This window comes from Hippocampus zosterae, chromosome 14 (assembly GCF_025434085.1).
Source record: "Hippocampus zosterae strain Florida chromosome 14, ASM2543408v3, whole genome shotgun sequence".
Lineage (NCBI taxonomy): Eukaryota > Metazoa > Chordata > Actinopteri > Syngnathiformes > Syngnathidae > Hippocampus > Hippocampus zosterae.
The window spans coordinates 3,120,847-3,136,014 of NC_067464.1; the positions used below are offsets into that span (position 1 = coordinate 3,120,847).

Consider the following 15,168-nt stretch of genomic DNA (forward strand, 5'->3'; position numbering starts at 1 on the left):
GACTCAATCATCCCCTTTGCCGTTTTCACAACTTCCAGGAACTAAAAGGCAGTAGGGGCGTAAACTCGCGCGCAGGAAGGAGGACTTTGTTTCTGCGCTTGTGTCTTTAACAAAAGAAATTAGCGCGGTGTTGCACATTCCTTCTCTTTTTTTCTCTCTTTTTTTTTTTCCTTAATCTTCTTTGCTGGACTGAGTGTCCCAGTGAAGCTGGTGTTTTGTTGAATGTGGGGGGTGGGACAGTGAAATCTTAAGATTCTTTCGCTTGGGAACCAAACTTGTAAACTCAAACTTGACTTTACAAGGTAAACTTTTTTTGTAAAAAAAAAAAAAAAAAGGAAAAAAAAAAGGCATTTTGCCTGCGCCATAAAGTTGGATTGGATTGGATAACCTTTATTGTCAAATGTACCGTATGATGAAATTTCTTCCGTCTCAACATAAAACAAGAGTTTATGTTGCCTTGATTCATTTGGTATTTTCTGCCATTTTGTCTTCTCCCCACAGGTGGTGTGGCCATTGGGAATTTGGGGAAAATATGTTCATTTTCCCGAACGGCCGGGCCCGGGCCTGGGCGTCACCATTTTAAAAGCTTGCCAGTCATTTTGCAGCATACGTTTCTGACAGTAGTTTTTTGCTTCCTATAGTGGCTCATAAAAGTCATTTTTCTCCCATTTTACATTCTACCTGTCCTTTATCCAAAGTCGTTTTGGACGCTTCTTCTCATCATTTTCCTCCGTTCTCACATTCTCGGCTTCTGTCTGAAAGTGAAGAGAGTGTTTTATGATGTGGCCCTACAGCACACGTGCACTCTTCAGCCAAGTTTATTTTGCTTGCCGGCTTACCCATAAAGATTTTTTTGCCCTCCCCGCCCCCCCCCCCCCCTTTTTTTTAAAAAGTCTGGTCACAAAGAGCGGTGGCGTACATGGTTACCGCCGCACTTGTTGTTGTCGTAGCGTGTTTACAAAAAGAAGAGTTACCTCGGACTCCCCGGGGCTCCCCCTATTCACGCGCGGAATCTCATTGTTGCCCCCCCCCCCCGAAGGACATCATTCAAGCTGCTGTTTTAGGGGCGGAGGGGAAGGCTCGCACTTGGTTAGAGCTGTGCGGCGCCGGGGGGTGCTACGTCTTGTGGCCGTGACAGCGGCATTCGGCAGTCGCTGGCCAAACGTTCCCAGGGGGAGACACAAGATGGCAAGTTTGCGTTGGACCTGCTTGCTGCTGACCTTGACACTCGTCTCCGCCCAAGGTGATCTGCAGACGTACGAAGAAGGTGAGCCGTTCCTTTTTTTTTTTGTTTTCTTTTTTTAAACTCGTTTCTCACAGATTTAATGCAGTTGCGCGCGGGAAAAATGCCAAGGTGGACTGCAGGCAGGAAATTCTTGGAGCTTTTTGCCTTCATAAGATGAGAATTTTGTTTTAATTATTTGTCTGGAGAAATGGAGAAATTCCCAATTTACAGGAGCAAAATTATGAAAGTAGAAGACAAAAAGTAGATCAATGAATGTATTAAAATGGGTGAGTGGGGGTGAACTCGCGCTTAGTTAAAGAAGCACCGTTTTTGTCAACGCCGCTTCACATCTGCAACACAACTTGAGGCATTTTTTCCACCTTTGAGGTTTCTTTAAAGAGGAAAAACACTCAGAAAAAAACCATGAAACTCTTTATTTTTCAACAAAATTAAAGGGAGAAAAAACAAGTTACTTCAACTTCCCATCTGTTAATATTTTGAACACAACCTGTACTTTTTCCTTCACCGATTTCTCCACTGAAAATATTTTGTCGCTCAAAATGTATTAAAAAAAAAGATCATCAGGCCCCAATTCCAAATTAAATTATTTGCTGTCTAAATTTTAAAACAAATGCCCCATTGTCTAGAAGAGAAAACAAAAACGACTAAATGAACATGCTGAGAGACAAGGGAAGACTTTGAATTTGTATTTTTTTTTAAATTGGAAACCAATATTTGGTTTGGATCAATATGAATATTTGGAGTGTCAGTGATCGGCTTCCTGGAGTTCTCATTTTCAGTATCGGCCACGAAAACATTATTTTGAGACAAAATTCATTTCATCATTCAATTATTCATCTCAGGGGGCTGACAAAATGGCCGCCACCTGAGCTGGATTTTCAATATTAATCAAAACATCGTGTTTGGACTAATGCGGGCACATAAAACATATTAAAGGAAAAAGGGATTTTTTTACAACGTCATTTTAGGGCACAAGCGTGCAGATTACAGGCATGTTTTTTTTGTCGTTTGTTTTTGTTCTTTCATTTAGAGCTGAACGAAACGGTCATTTGCACCAACGACCACATAGAAGTGGTTATTCCAAGCGCTTTCTTCCTGCACAAAGTCCCCCCTGTTTACGTAAGTCGTCCCCCCCCCCACCCCCATTTTATTTCCACCTAAACTGATTTTTTTTTTAAAATCAGACTGTACGTGTGTCCAGGTCTGGGATTTGCATCTCAATGACCCCGACTGTCGAGGCGTGGAAGTGGGCGACGACTACGTCTTCAGCATTAAGAGCAACCTGTCCCACTGCGGAAGCATCATGGTAATACTGGATGGCGATCAATTGTTTCAAACTCGGGATGCAGGTGTTTGTTTATTTGATTTATTTATTTGTTTGCTGCACTTGGATTGCAAGCTTAGTATTTGGGGTACAGTTAAAAGTTTGGGTTTTAAAATTGGGGTATCGAGTCTGCTTTCGTGTATAAGGGTTTCAAGCTAGGGGCAGAATGAAATTTGCGTCCAAAAGAAAGGTCTTGGTTTTTTTTTATTTTATTTTATTTTTTTTGGTGAAACGAAATGTTATACATCAAAAGTTCTTGAGTTAGCTCTGTATCGGTGAGTACTTGTACTATTATCTGTCTTGGGGGGGAAAAAAAGTTATTTTTGAACGTACATAGTTTAAATCAGGGGTCTCCAACGTGGTGCCCGCGAGCACCAAGTAGCCCATGAGGACCACACCAGTAGCCCGCCAGTGCTAGGATTGTGATTTGCTCGTAGAAATTATGATTTAAAAATGCAAACATGGGCAGTATTATAGATTCTATAGCTACCTATTTAGCTATCTAACTAGCTAGCTACAGTATATATCTAGCTAGCTAATGTTCTAATATTATTAAATGTAATTTGTACAAATGTTATTTCAGACGCGTATCAATTTGGTAGCCCTTCACACAATCAGGACACATGAAGTAGCTCTCACTCTCAAAAAGTTTGGTGACCCCTGGTTTAAATCATAGTGTTAGGTCTTCAATCCAGGTTGAAGGATGTAACTTTAGTGTTTACAACTAGTGTTATGGTTTGAATTTAGGGTTTACTGTAAATAGCCCCTCCAACGGGACGCTTGACGTTTAACCTCGTACCCGAGATAAAGACAAAGTGCGCTTTATGTCTTCATTATTGACAAATAAAATTCCCTCCGCTTGTCAGTGGTCCGTTTTTACGACGCTGTTAAAGCAACCGGCTGTCGTTTTCCCCCTATTTCAGAGTCCAAAAAAATTGAATAATTTACAAGAGCTGACGTAAATTCTACCCGGGAGTCTGGAAGTCAGACAGCAAGAAGAGGCCCAGACAGAAAGTCAAGAAGAATGGTTGTGAGAAAGTGGCAGAGCTGATGTTTATGTCGGGCGGTGCCGCAATTGCCGCTGAAACAACTCTGAGGCCCCCCCGCGGTTGGCCCCACCCGGATAGCCTCCCGTGCTCGTAAATGATCGTGATTTACATGGAAATTGAGGAACGTTTGCACGCTACCCCCATCTTAGTCTCTCGCTTCCTTCAAATACAAACACTTTTAGATTTAAACCGGACGACTTGGAGCACCAGAACACTCGTGGAGATGTTTGAAAAGGAAGAAATAGAAGACAAGAAGAGCTCAGTTAGCCATTAGCGCAATGGTTCAACAGCTTAGCTTCTTCATACAGTGGAACCACGATTTGAGTTAATTTTTTGGAGAGGCTCTCATTACTCCGTACAGGCATGCTGCCTTACGACATAACAGTGTTTTCAGCGAAAAAAATAACAAAAACAAACAAACAAAATAAATATGTTTTCAAGAACAGTGGCAACGTAAAATGGCTGCCTTCTGACTTCAGTGACTAAACAGTCCTACGACAAATCCTACAGTTTTCTTTTCTTCTTTCTTCTTTCTACCTACATTCTTGCTGCTGGAGGCTGTAAATTTCCCCAGTGTGGGACAAATAAATGATATCTTATCTTATCTTATCCTAATAGACCACAGCAAGCTTAACATTTTTTAAAAAAAAGCCTCACTGTGGCGGCCATGTTGGTAGTGTCGATATTCCCATCAAAGGCAATGGAAAGCATGGACATTCGCTTAGCATCGCCACAAGCAACCAGCTCAAAGGAGCGTGTTATTTTTGCCTATTCATATCTATTGTTTTTTGTTTGTTTTGTTTTTTAATGAGGAGCTAGTTGTGTACATGTCTCTGGAACATAGTTTTGGTATAGTGCACAGTTTTTTTTTCTTTTCTTTTTCTGAGGCATTCAATTGTAATGGAGGTTGAGGGTTAGGGTTTCAAATGAAACTTTTAGCCAGAGTAAGGGTCTCAAACTAGAATGGACTAGGTTATGTGACATTAGGGTTTCACATTGGGATTTCAAACCACGGTGTCTCAAACCACGGTTGTAAAGTAGAGTTTGGGTTTCAAGCAATGGTTAGTGCTTCAAATTCGATTTTCTGCTCCAAATTAGAGCTTCAAAAGAGCGTTAGGGTTGGGTGTCAGAGCAGTGTAAGGGCTTTATTTCCGTTTTACAAATTACGGTTTCAAACTTGGCCTTGGGTTTCAACCCGAGGTTAGGTCTTGAAACGAGAGCTTACATGCTTTGCTTAAGGGTTTCAAGATAGTGTTCAGGTTTTACATTAAGGTCTCAAGGAAGTGCCATTGTTTCAAATTTGGGTTCGGATTTTAACTCTGGGTTAGAGTTACGAATTAGTGTTAAAATCTGTAATGAGGTATAATTTGGGTTTCAAGCTGGTCGTGGAGTTGATGACGTGTAGACGGTACGTTGATCGTTGTGTTGCCTTGTTCAGACGTCGGACGCCACTCACATCCTCTTCGTCAACACCATACACAACAACCACACCGACGTCATCACCAGGAATTACATCAACATCACCTTTGTGTGCCGCTACCCCATCAACTACATGGTGCAGCAGCCCAACGGGGAGAACATGATTCGCGTGGATGTCAGGTCAGCCTCTGTCTTCTTCTTCGTCACGTCACACGTACTTCCGGGCGGTAAAAGCTCAACCCTGCGCCACCAGCGCCCCCTTGTGGACAAACATGTATTTGGCGGAGCCGTTGTGAACATGCAGAAATTTACTCTGGCTCAAAAAAAAAAAGCTCATTGTGAATCTCCTTGTTTTTCACTGCATGTACGTTTTCTTCCACCCGTTGCTTCGTTAGTTAAAATGTCTCTCGGCGTCCCGGTGGTCCTCTGCGGTTGACCATGATCTCCCCACACACACACACACACACGCAGGACCATCACTCTCAACACGGAGGACGGAAACTTCTCCGTGTCCATGCTGCTGTTCAAGGACGAGGCCTTTGAGGACAAGTGGACCACCGTCCCCTCGCTCACCCTGGACGATGACATCTTCGTCAAAGTCTTCATGGTGAGACAGCCGACGCGCCACCGGCCGCGCTAATATAATAGTCGGGGAGCGCACGTTAAAATGTGCGGTTCGCCAAACCGACAAATAGTGTCGACATTTTTATTTGAAAAGTTTGTCAAGTGCCAATCCAATTGATATTTTCTTCTCTAAAAATTCATGCGAACTCCACACAGGAAGGCCCAGAATCGAACCCTGTACCTCTGTATGGGGTTCGATGCCAACCGGTTTGACTACCGTGCCGCCCACATTTAATATTTAAAAAAACTTGGAAAAATAATCGCATGCAAATAATTTCCTCATTTTTAAAAACTTTTGTCTCATTTTCATTCTGAACTGAAATATTTTCACATCTTAATCCAAATAATTTTTTTAAATTCTTCATTCAGAAATCGCTAAAAAGGGCACATTTCATTTCCTCACAATGCAAAATATTGTCGTTGGTTTAACTTCTGTTCAAAAACCCAGAAATATTCTCAGCCTTTTCATTTTGCTGAAAATATTTTTTTCCTTGCTTTTTCTTGGACTGCCTGCGCCCTCCTCCCAGATTCCAGCTCACCTGATGTTACGCATGGAGAGATGCTGGGCCACGCCCACCAAGGATCCTTACAGCCACATTCAGTACACCTTCATTCGGGACAGGTGGGCGCCACATTATCTCAAGAATTTCAGCGTTTTCAATAAATCACACACCTGACACCTATACGGTGCTACGTGCTTATCAAAATAATCCACGTCCATGTCTAAATGCGTTTGAGACTATAGAAATCGCCGTACAAATTGCCTTGGCTAAAATGAGAATACCATAAATCCCATAAAAGTGACGTAAAAAAAAATCAGTTAAATATGACCACTTTTTCAATTCCATCGCAGTTACAAAACGGAGACTACCCCAAAACCCGTAACAGAAAATGCAAGACTCCACAATGCTTCTCAGGCTCCAAATGTGAAACGAGAGAGTTTGTTTCTCCGCTCAGCCAAACCCGAGTCCCCGGTTGATCACGCGATGGTGGAACAGAAAGGCCAGGTGTTACATTTTAAACCGCCGCGGACGTCCTTCACAACCAGGCAACATTTGTCGCCATTGGCAACGGCGCAGCAACGCATCGCGGCAGTGAAAGAGAACGCACACAAGTGTCTTGAACGTCGCAATCCATCTGGGCGGTCCCATTTATTTGCTTTTGTTTTGTTTCCCCCCCCCCCCCCCCCTCCCCGCCATCAGCTGCCCCGTGTTGACAAACCAAGAAACCCTGAGCGTGCTGAAGAACGGCCGCGGTGCTGACGCCACATTCAGGATCCAAATGTTCAAATTTGTGGGCGGCTCCTATGCCAACATCTTCCTGCACTGCAACGTCCACATCTGCCACAACAGCCCCGGCCTGTGCCAGCCTGTGAGTGTGTGCACTCGTGTGTGTGTGCGTGTGTGTGTGTGTGTGTGTAATATTTTATATTTTCCCCACTGAAACCGCCAGAACTGCTCGACTGAAGATGTCCTGTTGAGGACGCGGCGAGACATTCCGCTGTCCCACACGGTGTCCTACGGTCCCATCAGACGACGACCCAACGACAGCGAGAATCCCCGTTTAGGTACGTCCCTGAAGCAGCTCCATTCGGGTGCGCTGTATACTCTACGAGCGGCCAAATGTTTGTTTGTTTATTTTTTGGGGGGTGGGGGGTGTTACCCATCGGGAAAGAGCTCCCCAAAATTCAGACATAAATGTTTTATGAAGCACAAAAATGCATGAAAATATGCTAGGGAATAGCCAATGGCAGAGCAGCTCTAAGTATGTTGCGTTCAGGAAACTCCGAGCTTTGAGTTGAAGCGTTGAAAATGTCATATGAAGAGACGTTCCTAAGCAGAGGTACCACTGTGGGTTTTTTTTTCCTGTGCAGGTGGACTCCCACCGGTGGAAACCTTCATCCTTGGGGGGTTCCTGCTGGTCCTGTTGCTGGTTGCGGGGGTCTTAGGGAGACTGTGGATTCGTTCCAGGCGCTTCTACCCGACGGCGCGAGAGGCTCAGCTCACCCTGTCCAACGTACACCACATCTCCGAAGTGGCCTCGTGAGTCGGCGGGATCCAAAAGCGTTCCACTTGATTACCGCTTTGGATTCGAGATTTGTCGTGAAATTGTCTGTGATTCACACTCAAGTGAAGGGACTGGAATACCTCATCGTAGAACTCTGTTTTTCTGTATTATGTGTATTTTATTGGCAGAGTAGAAATGACCTCGACAGTTTTTCCTCAGTCGCTCCGGTCCATTTCTCGGCTCAGATTTGAAATTTGCAAAAGTGTACGTGCGTTTCTCAAAACAATTTCTACAACTAGCACAAGACCGAGCAAGAGTCATACTTTGTCGCTGGCATCGCAGCCGAAACATTCCACGTGAAAATTTGACAGCGGTAGCCCCAAATGACGCATGCTAACATTTTCTCATTTCTCATTCTTTTTAAGACCCAACGGAAGGCGCGATAAAGTTTTGCCGTGCGACTCATCAAGTAATGCTCTTTTACCTTTTAAACAAAAAAAAAAGTTTTTTTTTAATTCATCAAATGTCATCGTCTTGGCCTTGTTGGCACCTTGGGACAACTTTGAAAATAACACAAGGAAGCTGAAGGTGTAAATGGATGTCAGACAAGACAAGAGTAGGGCAGATATCCGCCGCTTTTTTTATCAGCAGAACCCTGTTGGACACAAAAACACGCAAAAAAAAAAAAACTCATGTCATTCACATTTTTTTTAAATGCAAACCGATACGTTCCCTATCCCAACCGGTTGACTGTATATCAAACAAGACTACAATTGTCTGCGCTGACCTTCACACTCGAACGCTTGCAAGGCGCTGGTATAGGAGGGGCCCAGCCAGGAGGTGTAGCCCCCGAGGACCCTCAGCAGGTAACGGGTGGAGTCGCTGAACATCACGTCGGAGTCGGAGTAGCCGGAAGAGCTGAACATGCTGAAGCCATCTGTAGCGTTAGCAAAGACGTTCTGGCAGAGCAAAGGAGAGCAAGAACAGCAAATGGATGGCAGGGACAGACTGTGATGAACAATGAATGAAATGGACGGATGGGAAGCTGGAGAGAGAGCAGGGGCGGTTCTGGATCAATTTCACTGAGGGGGCCGGGGTGGGGCCAGGGGGGGGGGCACGTTCAACCCAGGGCTAAAAAGACAGATTTGAAATCTTATTTGACTTTTTATTTCTTCAAACTTTGAAATTGTAGTCATAACATTGCAGTGATGAGAAAAAAAAACAGTATTAGGAGGGCTAAAATGTCTGCAAGCGTAACAATATGCCGTGTCCATCTGTTGAGAATATTCAAGCCAGGGGCTATGGTACCAGCCTGCCGGGGACAAAAATTGCAAATACACTGAAGCTAGATGTTTTACATGCATATAATCATCCAAATTTTAAAAGGTAATGTTTTATATATTGATCCTGTTAAATAAAAATTAAAATAAAAAGGGAGACTAAAAAAGTTACACACACACGCACGCACGCGCACACTGCCTCTCATTTTCCCGCTCATTTTTAAGTAGTGCAGCGCACTAAAGGGTCCGACGAGAATGTTAAATCACGCACTTTGTTTCCACCTTTCGCGTCGGCGACTCGACGCGACTGTGTAATCTACGCTCGGAGGGGTGGGGGTGGGGGGGCACAGGGGGAGCCAGAATCAGTGCTACAGGGGCGCAACTGGCAGGCTGGAAGAGCAGAAGGGCAGGCGGGACGAAACGAGTTTGCGAAGATGACCTGCAATCGTTCCAGGAACTTCCAGACGCGGCACTTTTCCATTTGGCGCACCACCACGCCGTTGGCGGGCACGGCCGCCAGGTGGCAGCGGCGGAAATCTTCCAGGTCGGCCTCGGTGCCGTCGGGGCAAAGGAGCTTCAGATCCTCGGCCTCCACGTCCAGAGCCCACGAGTCCTGGTTCCTGCCTGGGTATGAGGTGAGGCCACAGGATTTCAGAAGGCTGAGGCGTGAGGAATTTCGTTGTCCTGTCTTTAGGCACGCATATCTGCGACGTGTGTTTTCAATACTCACCATCCGAATTGTCAAAGACGGTGGTGTGTTTGACAAAAGCCACGTCGCCCAGATTCTCTGCCACGCACCTTGGAAAGAAGGCAACACATTGCCCGGGATGCGGTTCCTGTCATGGTGAGAGGCGGCGTACCTGAGGGCGCCCGCCTCGCCGTAGTGCCTCTCTCGAGGGTTGCTGGCGCAGATGTGTCGATCGTTGTCATCGCCGATGCAGGCCTCGCACAGGTTCTTTGGGTTATTGCCCTGGGGGTCGTGTTGGGGGTCTTTGACGCCGGGCACACAGCTGTACCCGAACAAGTTCCCCACCGCTGGAGCGCGGGGATATGGGAAGTAGCGTGCACGCACACACACACACACACACACACACACACACTTTTTTCCAGCTGACAGCTTACATTCCATTCATCTCAAAATACATAAATAATGTCAAAATATTTTCATATGTAATTAGAACAGACCACAATTTTCGAAGGTATCATTAAGAATAACAAAATAGTCACATCAAATTGAAAATGAATGCTATAATAACCACAATATTATTAATAATAATTCAAGTCGTTCTGGCTCCTGAAGAGCCAAACATTTGTTTCCTATTTTCTATAACTACAGAGCTGCTTTATTGTGTAAGGGTAATTCGTTATTGTGAAGGGCACACCGGACGTTGTGGAGTGAGACACTTCCGGTTGGAACCTCCGAACGATGAACTGCTACTTCGTGTCGTCGGCTAATCACAGCCTGTATGTAAATATTTTATGTATATGTATGCCATATTATTAATTCGTGGGGTGTGTTCACCGTGGATTTACATTTGTGGGGCGTTTCAATTGTTTAGTTCGCATTTATGCATAGCGATTAGCATACTAGCTCGTTAGCGTTAGCTACACTAGCGTAGCCAGTCACATGTCAGATCAGTGGGGCACATTGTTTTACCACGTTTTAAGTTGCAACCTGGATGTGTTTTTATGTCTGTCTGTTCCAGTTTTACACTTGCTCGTGAATAAATCGCCGGAAATATCAACGGTGTGGTCATTGAAGGAGTTGTCTGTCTGTCAAGACGCAACAGGGACGCGGCGAGGGCGGAACAAAAGTCATGAAAGTATTGAAATTTAAAACAAATAATAAAATACAACCAACTACCAGAAATACAAGTATTTATCAAAACATTCAAATCTTATTAAAAAGTATAGAACATTACTGTAATATTACTCACCAAAAATTAAAAACTTAAAATCAAGCAAATAACACGAATAAAAAAAGGTAATTTTTTTGTTTGACAACATCATAGTTATCTTAATAATAATACAAATGATAACAATTACTATAAAGTGAATTTGTAAAATAAAACAATGAAATAGAAAAAATATATAACTGGCAATTCACAGTTGTTCGCAAAAAAGTGCTCATTCCTCCTCCTTAGGCGATGTGCCATGCCAGCTAACAATCTTGTGTCAGCCATTTGTAAAAAATAAAAAATTACATGTACATGTTCTCACCGCGGGGGAAGTTGCACTGGTGTCCCGGGCTGATCTGCGAGGTGTTGAGCAGGTACCCAACAGGCACGGTCCAACCCACCGTGGTGCGGATGCCCGGGTGGCACGAGCTGCGTTCGTGCATCTCCAGCAGGGACAAATCGGACGTCGAGCGGCGAGCCAACGCCACCACGTAGTAGCTCACGCCATCTGGCCGACAGATCCATCGGGACGGGATGATGACTCATGTGGGTTAAACTTTTGAAAATCAAGTTTTTCTGCACAACGGCTTGTGGTGACAACAAATGACCCCCCCCCCCCTCCACATTAACCCACCAGGATTGTATCTTTGACTATCATACAACATGATGATGTGAGAGATCTATCAGCTGCATTCCTACCCACTCCATTGAGGGACTCCCCGGCTGCCACCTCCAGGCCGTGACACAGGCCCGCAGCGTAGATGTCATCCGCAAACATGGAGGCCGCGTCAGCGCTCCCATTCTGAGAAAAATTAAAAAATAATACAATTTTTGTTTGCCCATTTTCAAGTGAATGCCAAGTCAAATGCCCAAAGTTACACTTTCTCGTGTGTGTTTGTCGACGTACTTGTATTTTCTCCATGCAGTCTCTGGCGTTGAGGCCTCGCACGCATTGCAAAGTCCCTCGAATATTCCGAGCGGTGGCGTTCCCAGACAGGTCGGCGCACTTCTGCGCCTCCGCGTCCGATATGACGCACCACGACACTTGGGCACGCAAATACACACGAGAAAATGTCGTTGTTAGATATTGTAAGGCATCGGTGTCAAACTCAAGGCCCGGGGGCCAGATCTGGCCCGCCACATCATTTTATGTGGCCCGTGAAAGCAAATCAAACGTGAACTTCCGTGATTCTTGCTAAAATGGGAACCAAATTTTCAACTTCTCATTTGTAAAAAATGAAAGATATTGTCACAATTTTCTTGTCAGCAAACCACTCATTACATCGTATCGGGAGAAAAAAAGGGAATTTTGGAATGTGCAATTTTGGTGTGTGTGTGTGTCCGGAACGAGTTTGAAGGTGGATTGCTTTGAATTGATCATGATGCGCTTGATTTCAAAAGGATTTTTATTCATTTGTTTTTTAATTTACAACAACACGGCGATGCTCCTACCTGTTGTCTTGGGATTGGCGACACCGCTGACACAAAGCAAGTGCAGCACGAATATCCAAGTTGACGTTGCCCCGAAAAGCTCCATGTCCACTCTGGTCAGGCCAGTCAGGATGCAAAGCATCAAGATTTCACTGCAAGGGGTGGGGGGGTGGGGGGTCGCTCAAGCAAAAATCTTAGGGCGCATTATTCCCGGTGTCTAATCCTATTTCCATCAGTGGATACGATAGCAGGGATAGTGTTTCCCCTTCATGTGGAAGAGGGGGAGGGGGGTGCTTCAGGTCACTAAGAGCAGACTGGCAGTCTTTAAGAAAAAAAAATTGCGGACAATGCGGCTCTGTGAAGAGCACAGGTAGTGGTTGGGCGATCAACAGTATGAGCAGCACTGTCGTTGATGCTCCTCGACGGACAGGCAAAGCCAAATAAATGCAGCAGCTGCACAGATCGGAAGATCTAACTTGGAGACGGGCGTGCGAGATAGTACCGTTATTTTACTCTGTTTTATCTGTGGTTTTATTATTCTTGTTTTGGTTGGAAGGTGTCCTTGAGTGTCTTGAAAGGCGCTTATAAATAGAAAATCTTTTGTTATTATTATTGAAAAGAGGCGAAAAACGATTTTCCGATTCAAATCGGTTTTCGTGACGTCCCGAGTATTTTGACAAAGAGAGAGGAGGCTGTAATGAATGTCACTTGAGCTGTGGAAGCCCGGTGGAGACATGAAAAGGCACGTTGTTTTAGTGCAACTTTGAAGAGAACATTTGGGAGGGTTCTCCCATACGATCCTCCAAGTGCACACATGAGCGAACAAGGAAAGGGCCGAGCATACTTCTCAAATCGCACCTGCTCTCAAAAGAGTCCCACATAGAAAATTTTTAGCCCGAAAAAAACGACATAGTATAGTAAGGCGTTTTTAGCCCGAAAAAAACGGCATAGTATAGTAAGCCGTTTTTAACCCGAAAAAACGGCATAGTATACTAAGGCGTTTTTAGCCCGAAAAAAAATGACCATGTATAGTAAGGCGTTTTTTGCCCCAAAAAACGACCATGTATAGTAAGGCGTTTTTAGCCCAAAAAACGACCATGTATAGTAAGGCGTTTTTAGCCCAAAAAACGACCATGTATAGTAAGCCGTTTTTAGCCCAAAAAAACCGACCATGTATAGTAAGGCGTTTTTAGCTTGAAAAAAACGACATAGTATAGTAAGGCGTTTTCAGCCCGAAAAAAAACGACATAGTATAGTAAGGCGTTTTCAGCCCGAAAAAAACGACATAGTATAGTAAGGCGTTTTTAGCCCGAAAAAAACGACATAGTATAGTAAGGCGTTTTTAGCCCGAAAAAAATGACATAGTATAGTAAGGCGTTTTTAGCCCGAAAAAAACGACATAGTATAGTAAGGCGTTTTTAGCCCCAAAAAAACGACATAGTATAGTAAGGCGTTTTTAGCCGAAAAAAAAAACGACATAGTATAGTAAGGCGTTTTTAGCTTGAAAAAAACGACATAGTATAGTAATGCGTTTTTAGCCCGGAAAAAAACGACATAGTATAGTAAGGCGTTTTTAGCCCGGAAAAAAACGACATAGTATAGTAAGGCGTTTTTAGCCGAAAAAAAAAACGACATAGTATAGTAAGGCGTTTTTAGCTTGAAAAAAACGACATAGTATAGTAAGGCGTTTTTAACCCGAAAAAAACGGCATAGTATAGTAAGGCGTTTTTAGCCCGGAAAAAAACGACATAGTATAGTAAGGCGATTTTAGCCGGAAAAAAAACGACATAGTATAGTAAGGCGTTTTTAGCCCGGAAAAAAACGACATAGTATAGTAAGGCAATTTTAGCCCCCAAAAAACGACCATGTATAGTAAGGCGTTTTTAGCTTGAAAAAAAACGACATAGTATAGTAAGGCGTTTTTAACCCGAAAAAACGGCATAGTATAGTAAGGCGTTTTTAGCCCGGAAAAAAACGGCATAGTATAGTAAGGCGTTTTTAGCCCGGAAAAAAACGACATAGTATAGTAAGGCGTTTTTAGCCCGGAAAAAAACGACATAGTATAGTAAGGCGTTTTTAGCCGGAAAAAAAACGACATAGTATAGTAAGGCGTTTTTAGCTTGAAAAAAACGACATAGTATAGTAAGGCGTTTTTAACCCCAAAAAAACGGCATAGTATAGTAAGGCGTTTTTAGCCCGGAAAAAACGACATAGTATAGTAAAGCGTTTTTAGCCCGGAAAAAAACGACATAGTATAGTAAGGCGTTTTTAGCCGGAAAAAAAACGACATAGTATAGTAAGGCGTTTTTAGCTTGAAAAAAACGACATAGTATAGTAAGGCGTTTTTAGCTTGAAAAAAAGGACATAATATAGTAAGACGTTTTTAATCCGAAAAAAACGACCATGTATCGTAAGGCGTTTTTAGCCCCCAAAAAACGACCATGTATAGTAAGGCGTTTTTAGCCCGAAAAAAACGACATAGTATAGTAAGGCGTTTTAGCCCGAAAAAAACGACATAGTGTAGTAAGGCGTTTTTAGCCCGAAAAAAACAACATAGTATAGTAAGGCGTTTTTAGCCCGGAAAAAAACGACCATGTATAGTAAGGCGTTTTTAGCCCGAAAAAAAAGACATAGTATAGTAAGGCGTTTTAGCCCGAAAAAAACGACATAGTGTAGTAAGGCGTTTTTAGCCCGAAAAAAACAACATAGTATAGTAAGGCGTTTTTAGCCCGAAAAAAACGACGTTTATCTATTCAGTAAACACACAATACTGAATAATTGATCGAATGAAATAATTTTACGTATACATTTTGTATTTATTATATTGAGTGAGGGTGACACTGTGCCGAGGTCATGGGTTCAAAAAACGTGCATTGATTGCTTGTTTTGA

General features: G+C 43.6%; 2 protein-coding genes and 1 long non-coding RNA gene across 3 annotated transcripts; 2 read left to right on the forward strand and 1 right to left on the reverse strand.

The window, feature by feature from the left end:
- The first annotated feature begins 885 nt into the window (after positions 1-885).
- si:dkeyp-110a12.4 (pancreatic secretory granule membrane major glycoprotein GP2) lies at positions 886-7,774 on the forward strand. Its single transcript, XM_052086768.1, has 9 exons — positions 886-1,267; positions 2,277-2,365; positions 2,448-2,552; positions 5,058-5,218; positions 5,510-5,645; positions 6,190-6,284; positions 6,865-7,033; positions 7,115-7,229; positions 7,536-7,774. The coding sequence occupies exons 1-9, from the start codon at positions 1,186-1,188 to the stop codon at positions 7,706-7,708; spliced, it is 1,125 nt and encodes a 374-aa protein (XP_051942728.1). The 5' UTR covers positions 886-1,185; the 3' UTR covers positions 7,709-7,774.
- A 357-nt stretch (positions 7,775-8,131) lies between these two features.
- On the reverse strand, positions 8,132-12,418 carry otomp (otolith matrix protein). Its single transcript, XM_052086769.1, has 9 exons — positions 12,300-12,418; positions 11,755-11,891; positions 11,547-11,649; positions 11,170-11,355; positions 9,810-9,984; positions 9,680-9,747; positions 9,389-9,573; positions 8,457-8,628; positions 8,132-8,324 (listed from the first exon to the last, which is right to left on the reverse strand). The coding sequence occupies exons 1-9, from the start codon at positions 12,382-12,384 to the stop codon at positions 8,314-8,316; spliced, it is 1,122 nt and encodes a 373-aa protein (XP_051942729.1). The 5' UTR covers positions 12,385-12,418; the 3' UTR covers positions 8,132-8,313.
- On the forward strand, positions 10,360-11,689 carry LOC127615184 (uncharacterized). Its single transcript, XR_007966838.1, has 2 exons — positions 10,360-10,413; positions 11,222-11,689. It is a non-coding gene; the product is annotated as an uncharacterized LOC127615184 (long non-coding RNA).
- Positions 12,419-15,168: the final 2,750 nt, after the last annotated feature.

What these genes read in the sequence shown, in the direction of transcription:
- si:dkeyp-110a12.4 (XM_052086768.1), top strand. Translation starts at nt 1,186, where the DNA reads ATGGCAAGTTTGCGTTGGACCTGCTTGCTGCTGACCTTGACACTCGTC. An exon ending in ACAAAGTCCCCCCTGTTTAC is followed by an intron (nt 2,366 to 2,447) that starts GTAAGTCGTCCC and finishes ACGTGTGTCCAG; the next exon opens with GTCTGGGATTTGCATCTCAA. An exon ending in ATGATTCGCGTGGATGTCAG is followed by an intron (nt 5,219 to 5,509) that starts GTCAGCCTCTGT and finishes ACACACACGCAG; the next exon opens with GACCATCACTCTCAACACGG.
- otomp (XM_052086769.1), bottom strand. Translation starts at nt 12,384, where the DNA reads ATGGAGCTTTTCGGGGCAACGTCAACTTGGATATTCGTGCTGCACTTG. An exon ending in ACTGCATGGAGAAAATACAA is followed by an intron (nt 11,650 to 11,754) that starts GTACGTCGACAA and finishes AATTTTTCTCAG; the next exon opens with AATGGGAGCGCTGACGCGGC. An exon ending in GGAGTCCCTCAATGGAGTGG is followed by an intron (nt 11,356 to 11,546) that starts GTAGGAATGCAG and finishes TCTGTCGGCCAG; the next exon opens with ATGGCGTGAGCTACTACGTG.